Source organism: Homalodisca vitripennis, unplaced genomic scaffold, assembly GCF_021130785.1.
Source record: "Homalodisca vitripennis isolate AUS2020 unplaced genomic scaffold, UT_GWSS_2.1 ScUCBcl_3281;HRSCAF=8724, whole genome shotgun sequence".
Taxonomy (NCBI): domain Eukaryota; kingdom Metazoa; phylum Arthropoda; class Insecta; order Hemiptera; family Cicadellidae; genus Homalodisca; species Homalodisca vitripennis.
The window spans coordinates 21108-45017 of record NW_025779411.1 but is presented as its reverse complement, the minus strand read 5'-3'; the positions used below and the strand labels follow the sequence as shown (position 1 = coordinate 45017).

General features: G+C 33.8%; 1 protein-coding gene across 1 annotated transcript in view; it reads right to left on the bottom strand.

The window, feature by feature from the left end:
* The window catches only part of LOC124372459 (NHL repeat-containing protein 2-like), a 33204-nt gene extending 9607 nt beyond the window's left edge, over window positions 1-23597 (bottom strand). Inside the window, 10 exon segments of the mRNA XM_046830860.1 lie at window positions 1541-1648; window positions 2087-2212; window positions 2214-2276; window positions 3962-4187; window positions 6934-7139; window positions 9349-9486; window positions 14899-15176; window positions 16293-16452; window positions 18727-18893; window positions 23280-23597. Coding sequence (XP_046686816.1) covers window positions 1541-1648; window positions 2087-2212; window positions 2214-2276; window positions 3962-4187; window positions 6934-7139; window positions 9349-9486; window positions 14899-15176; window positions 16293-16452; window positions 18727-18893; window positions 23280-23430 — 1623 coding nt within the window. The 5' untranslated portion in view covers window positions 23431-23597.
* Window positions 23598-23910: the final 313 nt, after the last annotated feature.

Sequence of the window (23910 nt, the reverse complement as noted above, 5' to 3'; positions counted from 1 at the left end):
TAATATTTATGGATATTTAGATTAAATATTTAAAACTACAGTGAATGTTAGATAGGTTCTTTCATACCAAACATTCCATTCTTTCCATATGCTTATTTTATTAGCATATGGAAAAAATAAATTAATAAACTTATATTATTTACTAAAACTTTCATTTCATATCAGTGTTACAAAACCAACAGCAATTTTACCATACTGTGTAATAAAGTTAATGTGTAATAAGTTAGGATTTATATTACATGATGATTAAATGCCAGGAGAGCTGAACTGTGAAAAAATTACAACTGCGCTTGTCTCAAAGTTTGATAGCTATAAGCTTGAAGTTTATTATCCTCATTTTTCTTACATTATCGTCAACTTGGAATGAAAAGTGACCCAAATAAGGAATATTTTATTACGGTTTGATTTTAAAAATTATTAAATCAAAATTTATAAAATCTCATCCCTACTATGCTGAACAGCATTGATTGACTTTGCTGAGTGACATAAACATAAACACCACTAACCTAGGGAAAGACATTTCCAAAATTTTATCATGCTTTCAAAATTTCATCTACCTTATAAGTAATAGTACGGGAGCTAGCAACGTTTCTAAAACAAGAATTTCAGGTCAGCTGAAATTTTGATATGCTGTCTTTCTTGCTCTTTCGGTTGGAGTCCGGGCTATCTGGCTGGCGGTAGTGGTTGCGTTTATTAATGCGCATCTTACCTGCACAGGTAAAAATCCTGGAGCGCTTCGGCAAATGGACAACATGGCGTCAGTCTAAAGTCACATGTTTGTTTTGTGTTTGTGTTATTTGTGATGTTTATTTATTAATTTCGCTACAATCGCCAGTGGTAAAATGAAATTTGTTTCTGTAAATGACATAAAGATAAAATCATTCTTTTCGTGGTTGATAAACTGAAGAAGTGCCAGGAAGTTTTGAATATACGTTTAAAATATAGATTAAAGTACCGTGACATTAACTGCCTACTGAAATAAATGAGACAGGTGGTTGGAGAGAGACAGTTTGAAATGCTTTTTTTTATTACAGAAACACATTTCATTTTACCACTGGCGATTGTAGCGAAATTAATAAATAAACATCACAAATAACACAAACACAAAACAAACATATGACTTTAGACTTACGCCATGTTGTCCATTTGCCGAAGCGCTCCAGGATTTTTACCTGTGCAGGTAAGATGCGCATTAATAAACGCAACCACTAACCGCCAGCCAGATAGCCCGGACTCCAACCAAAAGAGCAAGAAAGACAGCATATCAAAATTTCAGCTGACCTGAAATTCTCTCTCGAAAACGTTGCTAGCTCCTATACTATAAGGTGATTTGAATGATCCCAGCAACTTTCATGAGAATTTTATATATAATAATCAATGCCATTATTATTAATTTTATGTTAAATCCTACTTTGTATTATTTTATATGATAGTTCACTGAACATAGATGCTTATTAAATCCCTGAAAGAAATGCTCAGCAATAATATGTTTTATTCAATAAGAAAAATCATTGTAACACATATAACATTAAATACTCACAACTTTTACATAATAATTGTCCACATTGATAATTTTAATGCAGTGGTTATTGGTGTCGGCCACATACAGAAGATTATCTATTGCACACAAACCTCCTGGCTCGTTGAACTGCACCATGAAACAACAAAAAATAAATATTATAAACTACATTATGATCATGAATTCCAGTTTTCTTGTATACTTATAATAAATTACATCTCAGTTTTTCTAGTTCATACTGAATTGAAACATCGCTTGCACAAATAAATTTAGCTTCCTAATTAATTGACACAGTAGACACCAGCTGTGTATGCCTAAGAATTAAAATAATACAAAATATTTACATTTTTGTTGTACTTTAAGTTAAATTTTTTTATATATATATGTGATTTTTATCCAAAAAATCTAGCAGAAATGTAAACTAGGTACTTAAAACCCTGAAGAACTCTTGTTATAACACAATGCATTAAAACCCAGGATGTTATTGAAATAACAAGATTAATCAAAGTAGAACATACTCGGATTTCCAAAAATTCTACGAATAAAGATGTATAACATAACCCTTACCGTTACAGAATCACCCTGGAGTGTTACGGTTGAACAGTGATGGGAGCCAGTATTCACCGCCTTCACCTTGTGATTGTATGAGTCGCAAACATACAGCAGTTGCTTGTGTTCACTCCACGCCACCCGCCAGAGGGTGCTGAAGTTTCACCTCCAGTCCGCATCCATCCTTGTCTCCGAACGCAAACAGGTTCTACAACAATAAGCAATTAAATAACCTAAATTATACTTCCACCTGATACGTCTGTCACAAAATCTTGCCATCAATCCTTATGGGACTTCAGTATAAGGCGTCCAACTAGTTCTCACCTCTCTGTTCAAAGTTACCACAAAATTCTATGATTCTGCAGAGTTGTAAACAAGGTATGTAGTAAACACTGGAAATGTAACAGACAGTGATATTGATGATAGCCTAGGCCTATATTATATATTAAATAATATGATTGAAATAAACAATATGAATTTCATATTTAATTAAATTAAATACGAACATTAATTCACTTAGGTTTTTATCCAGGCATAAGCATTTTAAGCCCTAGGTCCAACAACAAATAGTGATGGTGGCTATGATGACGTGAGTAAAACGGCAATGTCGAACGGTGTTTGAAACCATGTCATAAGGGTTAATAAATGTCAATTAAATTTGTAGAATTTATAGAATATTATTTTTCTTCAACTATATGTGATTTAAGTTTCACTTTTGAATTTAATTTGTGAAAGTTTAATTATTTTATTCCTTTTGTCTTTATTTTGAAAAGTTGAATAGTTTTGACTGTATTTGCTTTTGACTGAGCGTTAGCGAAGCCTATTGCTCAGGGGACTGGCTGAATTTCTCTTCTGACTGTCCGCACAGTATATCAAGCATGAAGTGACGTATGGGCTTGAAATTTTGCATGAAGCTTTTGATGAAAAGATCTTACAAATTTGAAACTTGGTACATATGTTCCTTGTGGTCCAAGAAAGAACCCTATTGACCGACAGGTCTGTCCGTCCATACATTTGTCAGCCCGTCTGTTCATCTATGTGATAACTCCTAATAAAAAGGTCTTAGAGGCTTGAAATTTGGTACACAGTCTGTGTGCTACCTTTTTTGTTACAATCTGTTGAGTACTTCGATAATCTGTTGTATCAGTTTATTGCAGTATGACTTGGTATAAATAAAAAAAATTGTCTTTGCTGGGTGGTCAAAATTTGAATTGTGCTAGCAATTTACAATGCAGTGTAAGTAGAAAACCAAGAGATATTTATATTTAACTTCCAAGACCCAATATTTTGTAAATAGATTATTAACAGTCATTTTACATACAGTAGTAGTTATGCTCATTGAACATAATATTGATGACAGTATATTTTGAAGGTATGTCTATATGTTGAGTTAATATTAAAATTGCACATTTGTTTATTAGTTATAGATTAAGTAAATGATATCATTTGCATCAATTTAATTTTTTTTTCATTAATTAGTAACACCACAGTGCCTTTTAAAATTAGCTTTTACTGTCATTGAGTAAAAATATACCATTACTAAGGAATCAAATTAAGAGAGGATTCAAATCCACTTGGTCCTTAACATGGCATTAAAGTGATGAGATACTAAGGAAAGTAGTGATTAAGGCTAGGTGTATGTATGTGTAAGCCTTTTAAACTGTTCATGTTTACTTCTTCAAGGTTGTTCTGAAGTTTAATATGCTACTTTATACGTTTACGATAACAAATTTCCTTCCAACTTGTGCAGCTGGTAATAATATATATACAAAAAGCTAAACTTTGTACGCCACATACATCTTTACTCAGAACTGTAAACCATCAAAAAGATGGATTCAACTTCTGGATTGATTGATCCGTTGTGTTCATACCAGACAGAAATCTTCCACTCACCTGAGGATCAACCATACCGCCGACCACAGCAGTGACCTTGCCCTCGTCACAGCTCACTGCTCGGATAGTAGAACTTTCACTATCGGCTACGTAGATCTGCTGTCCATCTGCAGTTATGGTGAGTCCCGACGGCTGCGCAAAACCAGCACGCTGCGGGTACGAATTATTACGATTCTCCTCGCGCCCACTGCCTGCCACCGCAGCACACACACCACTTGCGTATGCTCTGTTGATATTGTTAAAAATGATATTAGAAACACACAGGGTAAGAAAAATATTGTTTCTGTACAGTATTTACTTACTTACTCTTACTCCCAGGGCCATTTATATCGGAGGTGATATTTAGCCACACCAACAAAGCTCCTCCATCTTGAACGGTCCTCTGCATCTTCCTCTGAAGCGCCCACCTTCTCCATATCAGCCTTCACCTGGTTCCACCATCTCACTTTCGGTCTCCCACGGGGTCGTCTTCCTTCTGGGTTACCGTACATTACCCTCCTCAGTTTGCATTCCTCTTCTCTTCTCAAAACATGGCCTGCCCAACGGAGTCTTCTGCACTTTATTTCTCCTATTACATCCGTACTATTGTAGAGCTCCCTGATTTCTCTATTATGTTTTCTTCTCCATACCCCTTGTTCATATGATGGCCCATAAATTTTACCCATAAAATTCTATTCTCGAAAACTAGAAGCTTTTTCTCATCCTTCTTATTTAGCCTCCACGTTTCGGATCCGTACAAAAGCACTGGACATATAATTGTTTTGTATATTCTAGTTTTAGTTTTATGAGAGAGAGATTTGGTTGAAAGTATCCTATTGCATGCATATACACATCTATTTGCTGAGTTGATCCTATTTTGTATCTCTGGTTCATCTGTGTTTTTATTTGATATTGTGACCCCAAGGTACTTAGAGTTCTCCAGTTGTTCGAAAACATGCCCATAAATTTGTAGGGGTCCTCCTCTTCGATTTTGGAGAAAGAAGAAATGCCAGCTGAATGGCAAGAAGCAATAATAATACCTATACACAAGAAGGGTGAAAAAGAAGAGTGTGGTAACTACAGAGGCATCTCACTACTCAGCATCCCATATAAAGTTTTATCCAAAATTGTTTTAAACCGACTTGAACATTATACAAATGAAATAATCAGGGAAGAACAGGCAGGGTTCATAAAGGGCAGATCAACCACAAATCAGATTTTCATTTTCAAAGAAATATTAGCTAAATACTGGGAATATAATAAAGAATTTTTTGCAATATTTATTGACTTTCAAAAAGCATACGATAGCATAATCAGAAAGGAGTTGTGGACACAACTAGATAAATTTGGCATCCCGAGAAAATTAATAAACTTAGTTAAGATGAGTGTCACAGAGTCAAGAGGCTCAGTAAGAATTAATGGTCGGGACTGTGTACCTTTTGGGATAAACTCAGGAGTCAGGCAAGGAGATGGTCTTTCTCCAATCTTATTTAATATTGCCATAGAAAAAGCACTTCAGAGTGTAGCAGAGAGGGATTTAGGGGTGGGAGTTGGAGCTAAACTAACCATCCTAGCTTTTGCAGATGATGTTGTCATATTTGCAGAAAATGTAGATGATTTGAGGTCACTAGCTAGACTATTTATGAGTGAGGCAGAGAAAGTGGGGTTGAAGACGAATGATGAAAAAACTAAATATATGCACTTCTGTACAGTAAACAGTTGATATTTTTTTTTTCCCAATGAATATAGTTTGTTAACAATTTCCGTATGATGTTAAACACAAGTTTTCTATATCATATAAAGAATGCCGTTAATGTTGCTTTAACACTGCAAAGAAAACTTATTACCCTTTATGGCATTATTGTATGGGGAGTATTTCAACATTTACCAACAAACAATTCTTTTAATCGAAAAGAAAGTAATAAGAGCTCCCATGGATCCTTGGACGGTTGTCAAGAACGCTGTAATGATGATAGTAAAGATCCAGTTTGTCAGCAGGATAGGAATATGCACAGTCAAGGAGCATATGACCATAACCAAAATACTTGATATGCAAACAACTATATCCTGCCAGTACATAAACTATATCTGTATGGGAGGAAGTGTCGTACAAGCTATAAATAAGTGGATGCAATCAAAACTCAAAAAAAGAAACAACTTAAGATGATTGATCTTCAGTACGTTATACACAATAGAATTCATACTCATAGATGATTACAACTATTTATTATGATTCCATGAGATTACTCAATCTATATTTTTTAGCCTCCTTTTTAACATTTTTATGCCAAAGTATTTTTCCATTAAATTGTAAACAAAAAGATTTTAACTTTGGAATAGTTAAGTAGTGAGAAATTGTAATACATGTTTATTTTATATCTAATAATTAATTCTAATTCAGACTGTAAATATAGTAAAGAAGTTGACATAAACATGTACAGAAGTATGGAAAGTCTAGGCCCTTGGCTTTTAAGAGAGAGGCATTCTGCAAGGTTTGGTACTGGGTCCTATTCTGTTTGTCCTTTTTAATACCGGCTTACCTAAATATCTGGGTAATATCATCTACCAATTAATATATGCTGATGACACAGTTCTGGTTACAAGTGGCAATTCAACTGAATATCTGAACATTTAGAACTTATATCAGTCAGCAAAGCATATCTATATGTTCAGACAATGATGATGTGTTTTTCACCAATGCAGCAATGATAAAATATTTTTCTTCAGGACTATCAAATGTTATAAATTTTCTGTGGGATCACACTTCAAAGGAATCCCTCTTTCCTTATATATGATCCAGTATGAGAAAACAACTAAATAATTACATAAACACCAATATGTTTGTAAATTTATACAAATTCAAATCTTGGGTAGTATTTGAACAAAACAGTATTAACAGTTTGTGATTCAGATACTTGATGGCATTTTATAGAATGAAAAGTCAGTATCCCGATGATTATTTAGCGTGTATTCTTAGTTTTTAGAAGACTCACTTCTTCCAGAGGACGGTATCTTTGAGAAAGTACGCCCACAGCTGATGGCAGCCTGCCATAGCTACCAGCAGTGTGGTTGGGGAGAGGACTGCTAGGTCCCAAGGGGAGGAGAGTCGTTGGTGTCTCCCCACCCCTCCCCCCACCATGTCATCTCCTTGCTGGCCGTCACCCACCACTGTCTCCACAGTACCCGCAGCCAGGTCCACCTGTCCTTTTCACATCATTATAGTCCAGGAGGAGACAGCCAGTATGCATTGTATAAGTAAAGGACACAACCTAGTTTTTCATGAAATCTATACAGGAAATTCCCTTTACCTGAGAAAGAAATGAATTGACACTTTAGTTTTGGCAAGAGTAAAAGTAGTAGGGTATCAAATGGTCAGGATACCCAATGATAAATTTTTCACAGGTTATATTAAATAGCTTTATTAGCTTCAAACAATGAGATTGAGGCTGAAAGTCATAATTTTAAATAAAATAGTTGTTCTTTAATTAATTAGTTGACCTTGATAATGATTAAAATTTTTATTTTTGTTTCTTGGCAGTTGGTTTTTAAACATATGGAGTAAGAAAACTACAATCTATAAAAAAGTTATGTGATATCAGTTATCCTTTTAATGTCCTCCCATTTTGACCCCCACTGTAATAATTAGCATAGCTGATGATCAATTTCTTTCTTAAGGGAAATTCTCTATCGATAAAAAAACTACATTGTATACCTATACAATGCTGATTGTCTCTTGAATCCTATACTTAAAGAATACTTACAGGTTTATACAGTAGAAACACGTCAGCCTGAGCCTTAACAGTGAACTTTTTTTTCGATTTAAAAAATTTAGTTCAATTTCTGGTGTATAAAAAACTTTTGTATAACAAACTATTGCGATAACAAGTCTGAATACTGGCAAGGAGAATATTAAATAATGTGATGTACAATTAATAACGTCAGATTTATACGATAAATGTTTAGAATGTAATCTAATGTTTTAAAATTATAAGGTAAATTTAACATGATAGTAATCTCAATAAACTGAATTTACCGAACTATGACTCAAATGCAGAGCTTTACATGGGATTGTCTGTCTACTGCCACTCATCATCAATTAAAGTGAAGACATTCAAACTTAAAGAGTCTCATCACAATGTTTTACGGTCTTAATCTCAGAGGTATTAACCTTGTATAAACCGCTCCATGATTATAATTAATTCCTTTGGAATTCAAAGAACAGATCCTATGTACAATAACAAAATACTGTGATTAAAGTGAATGACAAACATATGTTTATAATAATTGATATGATTTTGTTAGAAACCAAATCTACTATGGTAAAAAAAATGTAACATGAGAATTGATAGGCCTACCTAGAAAATAATATTGTGATTTATCTTCACTTTCGTAATTGGATTATTTGGATATTTTTTTAAATGATATCCGTTACTTTACAGGCAAGTCCACGTAAAGCTTAAATTAGTAATAACATGATGTGATGCAGGCTTAGATTCATAGTACTCTCATATTCTGTAAAGATACATCTTGATTTTGAGATAAAAGAAAGAATTAACATTTTATGTATTTGCACAAACATATTTCGCTTTGTTGAATTTAATACCATCAGATATATTTACAAATTAATAAATATTTCCAAAATTTATGAAAATTTATACTTTAGAACATTTATTTGTATGTATGCATGCATGTAGGAGTAAAAATTCAAGCTACCAAACAATCAATTTCAAACTTTTCTCTGCATGAAGGGGGATATAGTGTTCAGTCTATGAAATATGTAACCAACAGACTAACACGAGTTGAAAAAATACCTGTGTTAAGTACAATAACAATGTAATACGAGTATAAATCAAATGGTTAAATTTCTGAAGGCTAAAAGAATCAATAGAAAAAAGTAAATATTTATAACAGAGAATTATTATTGCTAAGCTTAACTATGATCACACTTTTGTACAGTGCCATAGTCATATAGTACATGCTGATTAATACAATTTTCATCTTGTTTTTAAAGTACATTAAAATGTTAAATTTTAACAGTATAGTTTAAGCATAAATCAGGTTCATTCCCAAAATAAAAATAAGTTAACTATTTAATCAAACCATTTTAAAAAGATTAAAATTTTGCATTCTAATTATCAGAGGCAGATGGTAAGACAGTGGGAAATGAAATAAACAGTTTATAGAGTAAAATATTACATGAGTTATTTGTTTTCATCACCATTAATATTGACACTTAACTATTCAGCCATATTTTAAAAGCATATTTACACAAAGCTCAATATATATTTAATGAATAGATGTTAGATGCTACTATTAAAAATGAGACATAAACGCCTGAACTCGGTCGGGCCTTAACCAATTTCGGGGTAGACGTAAAAATATAATTTCAGAAAATAAAGAAAACTCACCTTCCTCAGGGCATGATTTTCAGTGTCTGCCACGTATAGAGTCAACGGATCCGTAAATACAAGACCCTGCGGAGAATGAAACTTGGCCTCTTGAAAACTTCCATCCTCTAAACCGCTTCCATTCCCACCAATGATATGCTGAAACATTATGAATATAAATCAGAATACAATGATTTTTCATTACCAATATAAATGGAAAATATAAAAAGGAAAATATATAGGTTTTTGATAGAAACAGCACTTTTTCTTTTTACAAAACTGACAACCCTTGAATTCATCTTCAATACCCTGAGTCCTAAATTTACTTAAAAACTTATCCCTTAGAACAGGGGTGCCCAACCTACGGCCCGCGGGCTGGATTTGGCCCGCGGGTCAGTTTTATGTGGCCTGCCTTGTTGCCAAAACAACCAAATTTGTTTAAAAGCATTTGAAATATTAAATAAATACAAATTTTGAGAACCAAGCAGTCCAGCCGATTTCACGTAGAACGAGCCGTATTCATTTGGTGGAGTATGAGTGTTGAAAGAAGTAAAGTAGTTGCAGACATTTCACTGACTACGGTGGAGGCTGTCGGCAGTCGCTGGCGAATAGAGCGCGCGTAAAGCACGGCACAGCGTGAGGTGCGGCGACGTAACCCCTACCCAACTCAAGGTCACCACTTGCCATGTGACTTGTTTATTTCCACTACCTCCCCACCCCACCCCTGCAATCCTAGTGCTAGTGCTACTGCCCGTGTGTCTCTATGCAGACAAGAGTGTTTGTGGTGTCAGTCTTTACGTGTTGAATACTGCAGCAGTTGAATTTTAATAATAGTGTGAATTATTTAAAAACATTATATCGCAATGTGTAGTACTAAAAAGAGGAAGATTGACAATGAATGTCGTATTTTTAATGAGAAGTGGAGTGAGCAATATTTTGTTGTGAATAACAGAAACAGTGCCTTGTGCCTTATTTGTAACAAATCAATAGCGGTGTTAAAGGAATACAACATCAGAAGGCATTTTGACACGAAACACGGACAAAGTAAATATGCTCAGCTTTCAGGTAAACTTAGAATAGAAAAAGTAGATGCTATGAAAGCATCTTTGTCATAACAGAGAAATATATTTACTAAACGTAATGATGAAAATGAGTCTGTTGTAAGAGCAAGCTACAAAATTTCTCACATTTTAGCTAAGGAAGGTAAACCTTTTAGTGATGGTGAAATAGTCAAAAGTTGTATTTTGAAAGCTGTTGAAGAGCTTTGTCCTGACAAACTTTCTTTGGTAGGCTCTATTAGTTTGTCTCGTAACACCATGACTCGCCGAACCGAAGATATCGGCAAAGACGTCTACAATCAATTAATGTTAGCCTGTGAAAAGTTTGAATGTTTTTCAATTGCTTTGGATGAATCCACGGATAACTCTGATGCAGCTCAGATTCTACTGTTTGTAAGAGGTGTAAATAGTGAATTTAAAATTACCGAAGAACTGGCTGGAGTTTATTTAATGAAAACTACTGTAACTGGTGTGGAAATATTTTCTAAAATTAAGGAAACTATTTTAGGTCTCGGACTTGATTTTACAAAATTAAAAGGAGTGACTACAGATGGAGGTAAAAACATGAGTGGTGCCAAAACAGGTGTAGTTGGAAACGTATACAAAGCAGTGGAAGGCACTAGTTTAGAGAAACCCATCATACTACATTGTATCATCCATCAGCAGGCTTTGTGTGGAAAAAATTTGGAAATATCAGAAGTGATGGAAATTGTTGTGAAAACAGTAAACTACATACGGTCGTCCTCCCAAAAACACCGCCAGTTCAAGGCATTTTTGTCAGAAATAGACAGTAACTACCCAGACGTGCCCTACCATTGTGAGGTCCGATGGCTCAGTAGGGGTAAAGTTTTACATCGTTTTTTTGAACTTCATGAAGCAATAGATATTTTTATGATAGAACAAGGTCGTCAAGAGCCAGTACTTTCTAATCCGGTGTGGTTGTGGAAGTTAGCACTTTTAGTTGACATCACAGTGCATATCAACTGTTTAAACTTAAAACTACAGAGACCTAATTCTCTTGTTACCGATGCATACCATCACGTAAATGCTTTTAGAAAAAAACTGGCCCTCTTTGAAAAGCAGCTAAGTAATAAGAATTTAGACCACTTTGAAACATGTCAAAAATTTGTATCTGAAGCTAGTGTGCCGTTCCCTTCTGAGTTCGCTGCTAAGGTCGTCAGCCAATTGAGTCAGCAGTTTAACAAAAGATTTGAAGATTTTGACAAAGAGTGTGGTAGAATCAACATGTTTCAAAATCCATTCAAGTGTGATATTGATACTGTGCCATCCCTTCAACTTGAAATTATTGACCTAACAACAAATGAAACGCACAAGGAAAATTATCAAGAATGCCTTAAAAGAGCGGATCTGTTGTCTTTCTATAGTGCTTTGCCGGAAGAAGATTTCAAGAACATAAAGAAGTTTGCTCGAACCATGGTTTCGTTGTTCGGTTCGACTTATGTATGTGAGCAGGCATTTTCCAAGATGAACTTTATCAAATCAAAATTTCGGTCGTCCCTGACATATGAACATTTAAAATCTTTATTAATGATTGGGACCACTAAGTTTGAGCCTAAGTGGAAAGATATTCTCAGCACTAAGCAATTCCAAGGATCTCATTGAACTTTTTGTCAATACTGGTATTTTGATTTTAAAATATGTAAAACAAAACAACCTCACTTTTTGTCATTTATGGTGGTAATTTGTATGTCCTAGTATCCTAGTAGGATTAATTAAAATCAATGTATTCAATTTATTGGTGACTTTTTTATTGTTCCCTCAGAATTAGAGCAAACATCCAAAAGTCTGGGTTTATATTTATTTCTACTAAAAGAACCTAAAAACATAATATATTATAAAACCTTTACCTAACAACTAATAAATAATAAAAAAATTACAATAATCAGGAAACAAGGGCCAAATAACCTTAAAACTCATATTTTGCACAAGATTTCTGGAACAAACCCCGGGCAATACGTTTTGTTTGGGGTTCCAAATCCCCTGAGATGTTGGCCCGCCTGGCCATAAAGGCTTTACAATGTGGCCCTTGGGTAAAAAAGGTTGGGCACCCCTGCCTTAGAACATGTAGGGGAATTAGGTAATTCATGTCACCTACTTAGGCTTCTAGATAGGCTGCCTTGGAGACCCAGAGTGCTAGTTGGTAAATAGAAATTTGAAGCTTTAACAAATTGGGTTTTGAAAGTCCCATTAAATATGTGAAGTTGAGTGAATGATTGGTTCATGTATGTGAGACCTTTTTGATCTTGCTTCCCCCCCTCACCCCATCCGAACTGTCCGTCCGATCCTAGTGATGTGAATGTCTGAAAAATGTATAACACTAGATGAGATTGGCTTGCTTCTAAAAAGAATAAAGGTGACATGTATAGGAATTTTCAAAATTCATACATAAATTTTGATATTACAGGAGGCAAAACATTTACCACATTAACAGTGACCACAAAGTCGAAGGTGTCTTACTTGTAAACAAGTAAAAAACAAGTACATTCTCAACCTTGAGCATTAACAATTTGGACTTGTACTTCACACAGATCTATAAACTTTGGTTACAAAAGAATAAGGCTAAAAATAGAAATGGCCTCATAGAGTAGACTCACTCATTGTCTTATCTGACCTCATTTATATAACATCCAGTGTTGATAATACTCAACATAAAAAATATTTAATGAAAAAATTGTGCTGAGCACCTAAATTTTGTATCAAAAATATCACAATCTTGAAATTATTAACTGTAGTTATATTTTCCTTGGAAGCATGCTTTTAACCCTTAGAACTGGCATTCAACATTATAATGTCGATCTGAATTGATTTATAGGGCTCAATCGACATTAAAATGTCAATCTAACACGCATGTATTTTGACAGTTCATTTAGTACACTACCACCACTATTTATAAATGGTGGCCCACTATTTATAATTTATAAATGGAAATGGGCTGATTTCAATGGCGAAATTTGTTTTGCTCTTTTGGCAATAGTGATGTCACAGTCATAAACTTGGCAGAAAGATCGTATTTATCTAGTCATTTTGAAAATTATTATATATATATATATATATATTATATATATTGATATATATAAAGGATATGGTTTATCATTATCTGATATATATCATTTTTCTTCTATAGAACCTGGGTACCATTATATATTTTTTGAAACTGGATAAAATGAAGAATAAATTAACTATCACAAATACTAATATTCGAAATATTATCACACTTTACCAGGGGCAGCCCCACAACTTAAAAAAATTTTTAGAGTAATTTGCAACATGTCATTTGTGAATTCATATCACAATATCAGAGGAAGCTACTACACTGATAAGATAAAAGCTGCAAAATGAGTCTCACTCAAATCATCATTGAACATCCTTCCCCAATGGCAGGAATAGAATGGAAGTAATCTTTCCTGTTCTTAGTAACGTTGATTGATGACTGAAGAAACTGTGAAAGATATCTCAGTTCAATACAAGAAGGGTCAATCCACAGACAAGGTATTTATTGAAACATTTTTTATTATGGTGACAATGATTCTGATGTTATCAGGCAATAAATGTCTTTTGAAAATAAAATTTTATATAATATTGTTATAAAAATTAAAATTTGTGTTTTGTGATTTAAGACAAAACTTTGTTGCTTACAATTTAATTTTATGGATGCATCATGAGTGTGTTTTGTTATATTTTGAAACGTTGTATTGGCACTAGTTCAGTTAAGAGATATTTTACTCTGTTTCACTGCCATTTTTTGTATAATACTCTGCTGTTCAAACATTCTTATGGATGTCTTTTTATGTCAAAAGAAAGCTTTGCATAACATTTTTAATATTAGTTTTATAGATTCATGTAAACCCATATTTATAAAAATGGTATACTTATTCTTTCTTTTATTTTTATTTTACAATGCTTAATGTAGTTAAGGAGAACGAATGTGTTTTTAATTTGAGAAGCTCGATTCATTATTATGACATGTGGTACCAAGTACTCTTAAATTTCCATGGTCCAAGGTTCTCAAATTTAGAGAACCACAGTACCTCAGCAAGAAGCCTAAAGAGAGAGGGGGTCTCTCAATAAAAGACCCGCTAAGATGGAGGGCTTCACTTTCTGAAAGTGATGTTGGAAGTTCGAAGAAGAGGCTTCTCTTATTTTGGTCCCAGCATTTGCAATGGCCTCCCAGAACATATTACAAGCATCATATCTTGTTCGTCTTTTAAAGATAATATGAAAGGGTTTTGTATCAATACCAATTAGTTTGTGAGTGCTGAGCTGTGATTTAGGTAGTTTTTGTTTGTTTTAGTTAGTATTTAGTGTTGACTTGAGTTGATTTGAAAAACAGTTGTTTGCTGAAATACGCTTGTGAATGAAGGCATTTTTTAATTACGATAATACAATTTTTAATTAACTATATATATACATGTATAGTTAAAAGACATTTTTTAGGTTTGATTATTCTATCTTTGGCATGTGAATTATATAACTACATTACACTATAATTTACCTGAACATTCCCACTGCTGTCGATTATCAGAATTCGGTGATGCCCTGTGTCTGCTACAGCTAGTAAATATCCTGAGAGAGTCTGTACAGTGCACACCTTCCCTGGGAAGTACAGTAAACTCGGCTGTCTGTACTGATTGTGGACACTGATTTCCGGGATCGGATGAGGTGATATCTGACCTCTCTCCTTGAAAATGGTGAGAGCTTCCTTTACAAACAAGTGTAACAGTTTTTCATGGCTTTCCCCCATGAGGTACAACAAAAGTTCCCCATTTGGACCTGGAACATATATGAATTTACTCACACATTAAGTTCTCTTTACTTTGCACAATATTGAAGCATGAAATTAATATTTTATTTATTTCCTTGGTGGTGTAGACCAGGAGTTCTGTACTATGCGTCGCAACAAGATCGTGACAGTATTTAAATAATGTGGTACCGACCACACTTACTTTTTATGTTTTTTTTTTTACCTAAGATTAAGAAAAGATTACCTAACCATTTTATATTTTGACTGTGTGATTTTATAATTTTAAATGCACAAGAAGGAGGTAATTCGTAATTGTAGGATTCCCCTTCTTTAGCAATCTGTCAGATAGCTCTTAAACTCATCCTTGCAACTAAAGAAAAACATTAATTGAGTAGACGTACTTTGACAATTGATTTTGGGCAAATTAATGACAGAGGAGAATTATAATCACTTAACTGAAAAAGTTTTTTTTTTCAATGCTCCAGCCTACTGCACTGTTGTACAACAGTTCACCATCGGTTGTGTGTGGCTAATAGGTTGCTATACAGCAATGACCCCGAACCAGCTGAGACACAAACAGTTGACAGAGCTGTTGCAGGGTCCAGACACTGTTGCCAACTGGTTGTACGACTATTTTGAGTTGAGCAGCTAGTCTTCCACGGCTAATAGCTCCAATTTGATTTAACATGCACAACACCACCATCAACCCTTGCAGCATTACAACAGGTTGTACCACTAGTTGCCCACGGCTAATAACACCTTTATTATTTTAACCTTAATTCTATAGTTAATTCACAATTCTGCACATATCCATCAGTTTTTTTATTTACTTACTATAAATTCAAACTAGGTGGGCATAAAATAATGATATTCACATAATAAAATTCAAATTGCGTATTCGTTAGATTTATGCAATATAATTAACTAATTATATACCATCATTAAACAGTAACTTATTACATCTATTCATAAACTTAAAGAGCTGTATTTATGTTATAACTGACTGTTACAAGGTAATTGATAAAAACATGATACATTAAATTATTAGAATGTTTGAGGTTTCTATTTATTCTTTTTTTTTATAGCAAATTATACTAATGCAATAATACAACTTCTAAGAAACAAATAAGAAACACATATCATACCAACAATAACTAAAGTAGGCCAGCAACATATCCCCAAGGCACTCCATAGGTCCTCACCATGATCATTGACAACTGGATGAGTGATCTCATACCTTTCGACAGCTGCCCTTACGTTGTCGGTTGAACGCTCGTTAGAGAATTTGGGACTATGCACGCCAATCTATTACAAACACATATTTGTTACATCACTTGTCATTTTGATTAACTGTGAGTTTTAATTATATTAGCTCCAATATATATATTGGAGCATAAATATATATATAAATAAATAAGCATAAATGGAGCATAAATGCATATATATAATTATTTAGGCCACATCTAAAGTAAGAACCGATTGCACATCAAGCCTATGAAGCAGTCACGTAATGTCTATTAAAATTCAGCCACTCTCAGCTAGTTCCCCGCAATGTTGCCATTCTGTTTCATGTAACTGGTGCTGTTGGTTGTACTGTTTTATTTGTCACCATATCAATTAATATTCCCACCAATTGTTAAGTGCACTCTGAAAATCAACCTTTAATTGAAAAAATAAGATGTCCTGCTGGAATTCACTTGCAATCCGTTAACTTTAACGGCAAACTTTTCAATGTAACAAGGACTAATTTTAATGTTGCAGCTTGATCTGGATGGCCTATTGTCATGAATGAAGACTTGGCAAAAACAGTTCATGAATAAATTCTCTTATACATGCATTACTATTGAGAAGCTTCATAAAAAATTCCCACAAGTTTCAACATAGTTTCTCAAATTCTTACTGTCAAATTTTACTACACAATATGCATATTAGACAGATATTGAATATGTTAATAGAAACATTTAAGAACATAAAACAAAGTGTCTGGCACTTTCTTTGCTGTGTTGGCCATTTTGACAAGGATGGTTACAAGTTCTTGAATCACATTATGACCGGTAATGAAACATGGATTGCTTACTACATTTCAAAAACTAAACATCAATCAAGTGAGTGGCATGACTCAAAGTTCCTGATGAAACCATAAAAATTCAAGCTTAAAACTTCATTACGAAAAATATGCATTCTCATTTTAAGACCAGGTCAGCATTCTTTTGATATAATTTCTACCAAGATGAATGACAATAAATGCTGAGAGATGTTGTGAAAACTTATTAAAGCTTAGATGCCAGCATTCAAATATATCACTGAGGAGTGCTTGCTAGTGGCTTTGTTCTGCTTCACGTTCAGCCCTACGTTGCGTTAAGACAAATGGTAACTCATTGGAAACTACAGACCGTGCAACAAAAGAGCCCAAACTTTCATCTTTTTTCAAAACTTAGGAATTTCTAGATGGAGATAAAGTGATATGTAAAATAAACTGTTAATAAATTGGTACAATGGTCAAGCGGCAGAGTTTTTTAATGAGAAGATTAAAAAACTAGTGCCACAGCTTAACAAATATGGAAATATGAAGGTGACTACATTATAAGGTAAAAAATTCATATTAAGTTTCTAAAACAATTTGCATTTACGAGTAAAATGCTTTCACTACGTTACAAAATGGTTCCTACTTAAAAAATGATTCTTGTATTAAAATATACATATAAGTTATTAAACACATATACATATAAACAGAAATCGAAACTTGAATGAACATTGTAAAACTGGTTTCATTAACAAAAACAGTTAATAAATAGTAGCATTATACAGACAATATTTCAATGTATTTATGTTCTATATGAACACGACAGACATCAATTCGTTAATCAAGTTCTGACCAGACTCTGTTAAGGGTATTGACATCAAACCTCTAATAGGTCTAGCTGTTTTTATGAGCTGTCCTAATTTCAAGAGGCTCAACGGTAATGGGGAAGTAAAATCTATCAACTACTGACTGCGATGTGACCAACACATTAATGACACATTGTTGTCAGTTGTAGGACCACTCCTGCAATGCGGTAATTTCTCATTGAAGTATTCTCTTACATCAAGGTACCAATGTGGCAGAGCTCAATCTTGAACCAATATGTAGTAATTCCTGTCTTCTTCTGGTTAAGGGATATTCCAATTACACATCATCGCCGAGTAGAATGTGTCTCTGACCATACTTTCTTGAAATAAGAAAGGCCCGTAATCTTTTGCTTTAAGACAGCACAAAAGACGTTTAGCTTAGGAGAATTCCTCTCTCGTGCCATTCTTTAAAAACACATTTGCAATCACAACTTATGCAAGTAGACTTTAACAATCCACAAAATATTTGCTATCAGATAGCTTAAAAATAAAAGTGTAACAATTATGTATTGTAATTAGAGAAGTGTTGACATTTAACATGTTCATTACCACAGATTACAATGTGAACTATTGTATTTCTCAGAATGCTATACAATTTCAAGTGTTATACATGATTTTGATTCAATAACACAAACTGTAATTACTTCCGATGAGTTAATCCCTAACAAGTCTGCATCATGCAGTACTTACAACAACCAATCCATCTTCAACCGTGAATTTGTGTTCCAGGGATTTCAATTGAGGAAGTATGTGCATGCAGTTGATGCAGCAATAGGTGAAGAAATCTAACACAATGACCTTTCCTTTGAGATCCTTTTTGAATGTCAAAGTCTTACTAACATTAATCCAATCCAAACCTAAAAACAGACCAACATTAATTTGATAAATGTTTACTACAGAACACCTAATGCTTACAAAATAATAATTAAATAGTTTATATTGAATATTCTGAGAAAATGTATAAACGTTTAATAAAATAAAGTAGGGATCCCACCAGACAAAAATAACCAGAAACAAACTATTTTAATAACAACTCCTTTTTAAAATACTTATTCCAGTACTGTTATATTTATCTTTACTATAAAAAGTCTTTAACTTCCAATATATTGGACATTGGTAACGTACACATGAAATGTCATGTAAGAAATCTAGAACATAATGTGAAGTACTGTAGATTGACTGTGGTGCCTTAAAGTGCATATTCAGATTGACCTTATTCGCTCTCACTCATTATAGAGCCGCAGTGAAGGTGTTACCTACATGCATTGTAGCTATATAGAGATTTTACAGTACTTCATGTTGACTGCTGCAGCAGATACCTCATCAGCTGTTAAAAAAAGTACTTTAATAAGATCAACATTGTAACTTTGGGAGCCTGTTTGGCAGAGCCGTACAGTCAGATGTATTTAAAATCCATAAAAAGCACATCTAGATTGTAAAACTGTGTTTATAGTGGTAAAAAGTTGTGCAAGTAAAAATTACTATAAATACACACAAGAGCTTTCACGAGCCCTGTCACAACCGGCATTACACAGTTGTACATAAGAGTTGGAGAACAGTATCAGACAATTCAACTGGAGAGCAGTGTTGGGCATTAAAATTTTAATTATAATTATAAATATTGCCAAGATATCACTGTTATGTTTGAACATATCTTGTATTGACTCACGCAACAACCAGCGATAAAGCTGCTACAAGTATCTGGGACAGTTCTCACGGGTAAAATTGATTATCTTTGTTCACATTATGTGAGAGTATTTATTAAGGTTCTCTCGTAACTTTACTTGCAAGTATAAATGTAGCTTTAGAGCTCAGTTGGTATTAAAAAGTGTTTATAATAAATGTTGTGATAATAAATCAAGAAAACACCATTATCAGAGACTTTACATTGATCAGATATCACAAAACTGTTTAAACAATTTTAAGATGAATATTTTATGTTTACTCAGAATCACGGAAAAGATAGAGTGCAGAAGTCTCAATAAAACACTATTTACAGCGCTATCCGACGACCAGATCTAGGAAATTGAGCCACTTACCATGTGACTACAATTTTAGAGAATCAAAGTAATCATCAATATTATACATGTAACAATTTGAATGTTCATGCTTCTGCATGCAAATGCTGCAATGTACGTACTAGTTAGAGAAACCTCGATCCCCTAGATCAATGTACTATTTGAGTTATAACCTAAATTCAAACATATTAATAATTTTTGTTCAATTTATGGTTTGTCAGCACTTACAAATTCTTTCTAGAAACGAAAGTATACTAGTTTGACAATTTTTCAACAGTGGTTTTAGATCGTTTCAGGTAACGTGGTTAAAATAAAAATTTTCCAACACTTCATATCAGTTGTATGTCAATTTTTATTCTTTCTAAGGGTGGAACCTATGGGCAGTTTCACACTGCTATTCTGTAAAGAATAGTAAAAATAGTATGGACTTTAGAATATATTTTAAAAACATGTCTAGGTTTAGGCTAACTGTACTGTGCAATCTTACTTTATAGTTTAACATCATGTACATGCTTGATGGAAAGGTATCAAAGAGATTAAAGGCAGACATGGCAAATCACGAATTTGACGTTATTAACGTATTCTGCTCGTCCTCCTGAACAGAAATATATATATATATGGTTTTAGGGGGTATATTCATAAATAGTTAAGTTTTTAATATTTTAATGTTCGGTTTGTGTGCTGTGTCTCGATATCTGTGTATTTCAATGTTATCTGCGGCCGGGACTGATAGCGTATCTGTTATCTGAGCACTCCGGGGCTGTAGCCAATGCTTCACAAGATATCTGTACAGTACTGTTGTTCAGATCAATTGAATGCATGTCAATCATCCACTAGTTTGACGAATTGTAGTGAATTGTACGTGTTGGTGTATTTTGTTGGACATGATAGGAGTATAAATTTTGACCAAAACGAGATTATTTCCTTTTAATGGAAAGTGTTCTCTATTACTGTCCATTTATATATTAATATTGGGTTTTTACATGATTTATTATGTTTTTTACACTTTACATAAATTTCTTTGCATTAATTTTCTATTTATATTTCTGATCAGCCCCTCTAGAATTTTATATTTTACTGATAGGTACTATCTCGAGGGATGTTTTTCTTTCGTTTATATAAGTGTGGGGTAGCTGCCGAGCCTGCGCTGATGACCGAAGCAATCATCTCAACCTGATAACAACTAATTAATTTTTAGCCCGAAATTAAGAAAAACATCATTCATTTGGGTTAAAATTGTACTCATTTTAGTGTTATTTTTCATTTATGTTTCCAAAGATGGCGGCACATTCGATGACGTCAGCAAGGTTTAACCACGGTCACAAAAGGTCACGTCACGCCCGACGTGGATGTACAACATGGAAATATTGCTCCGCCCGTGATAAGTAGTTTTATATATATATTATGTTCTACAACTTTGTTATTTCTTATTTCCATCCAGTAAAACCTTATATTGTTTGTTCAGTAGGACAGTAGGAAACTCGTATTTCCCCTCCGGCCGTTACTATCACACTTACTGTTTGAAGAAAATAATTTTTATTATTTTTGATTGTTATATTTTGTTTTAAAAATTTTCACAGCAATGCTATAATGATAGCTATCCTATTAAAAGTAAACACAGCACTACAATATTGTGCATGACTGCATATAGGCTAATTATATAAATATTGTACTAACGTGATTTGCATTCTAGCTATTTGGTGAAATAGCATTTTAAAACATAAATAGGCTAAAGCAGAATATACCATTGCTAATAAACAGACAAGACCTGTCTCAAACACTTCACAGTAAGTGTAGAAAAAGTGCTCGGTAATTATCATTTTAACGGCCGGGGCGGAAAAATACGAGTTTTGCGTTAAAAACTTATTGGAATCGTCATATAGAACAAAAAAGTATAAGGTTTGATGGGGTGGAAATGAGAAATAACGAAGTTCTAGAAAATGAAAAATTAAATAACTTTTCAGTAATATCTCCATGTTCTACATCCACGTCTAGCGTCACGTGACCTTTTGTGGCCAATGATTGAACCTCGTGATGACGTCATCGGTTGCGCCACCATCTTTGCAAACGTAAATGAAAAATAATACAGAAATGAGCAGAATTTTGATCAAAATAAATAATGTTTTTCTTAATTTCGAGAAAAAAATTAATTACGAGTGCCTCCGGCCATCAGCGCGGGCTTCGTGCCCCGCGCTGATGTCAATAAAAGAAAAACATCCCTCGAGATAGTACCTATCAGTAAAATATAAAATACTAGAGGGGCTGATCAAAAATATAAATTGAAATGTAAGTTAATGCAAAGGCAATTAATTATGTAAAGTTAAAAAACTAAATAAATCATGAAAAACTCAAATATATAGATGGATCAGAGAACACATACCATTAGTGTGTTGGCGGATACAGCTGAGCAGCAGCAACAAAAAAGTCGTCTATCACAACAAAACGACAAAGTCTCCCGGTTTAAAAACACCACTCGACCGCACGACGAACACATACACTCATTTTTAAAAATTCCATGTTCAATTAAAAAAGAGATAATTTCGTTTCGGTTAAAACGTAAACTCTTTACGTGCCCTACGAAACACTCCGACACACACAATTCACTAGGGTTGGTTGAACTAGTGGATGGTTGATTCATCATTGTAAACGCACTCACTCAATCCGACCTACTGAACACGATATCTTGTGTAGAACTGACCCATGCCCCAGAGAACTCAGATAACAGGTACGTTATCAGGCTGCTATCAGTCCCGGCCGCAGATAATATTCAAGTAAACAGATTATCCAAACACAGCACACAAACTGAACATTAAAACATTAGGAACTTAACCACTTATCAATATACCCCCTAAAATCATGTTATTTGTCATTTGCACCCCATAGTACTATATATATTTTTTGTTCAGGAGGGTGAGCAGAATATGTTGGTAACGTCAAATTCGTGATTTGCCGCCCCGGCGTTTAATCTTACTGGTACGGTAAAAACTTTATAAAACTGTAGTTAGTTAAGTTTCAGTCCAACCAATCTATTGATTGTTCTCCAAAAAAACCCTACTATTCTTTGCACCCTAGGCCTGTGCCTACTGAGTCTATTTACCCTGCTTTAGCACCATCTAGGGTTGGCAATATACGACTGCTGGTGAACCCTACTTTGGGGATGAAAAAAGGATTGACTGTAAAATATTAATATTGTCCATTAATAATAAAAGGAGCATGTGTACTAACCTGCTTTAAATTCTTGTGGAATAACTATTCCTTTAGTGTTTATTCTACCTCCAATAAACTTCTTAACAATATCTGTGTGAAACGTTTGTTCTTGTGTGGACAGTTCTTCAATTAACATGGAACTAATTTCAAAAATATCAACCAAATCCATTATAATTTATTGCACTATCATATTTAATTCAAATGTATAATAAATAACAAACAAATATATTTTTGTTTGATATCTAAGAGCAGCTGAGCTGATAGCAGAAAGCAGAAGAATCGTCCCCGGTACCACAGACCATACAAACAAACTGAAATAAAGTTAGAGCTGCCGTTCCCTGCCTATTAAGCGATATTATATAAATATCACTTTGACACAAGGCTAGGTTAACATAATAAAAATGACGTCACATTGTAATTATGTAGGCTTGATGTTTGTTTTAAAGCTCGTAGAAATTCTTTCAATAAACTATATACAGCCAGGAAACCAATATCCAAAATAAAATTATAGTAAGAATATCTATGCACCTATAATTTGATCAAATCAAACCCTGGCATCATTTTATATACCGTACATGTCTGCTTTCTATTGTTGATTAACCTAAAGACCTGCTTGGTTAAAAAATGTTACGGTTTTTATGTCAAACTC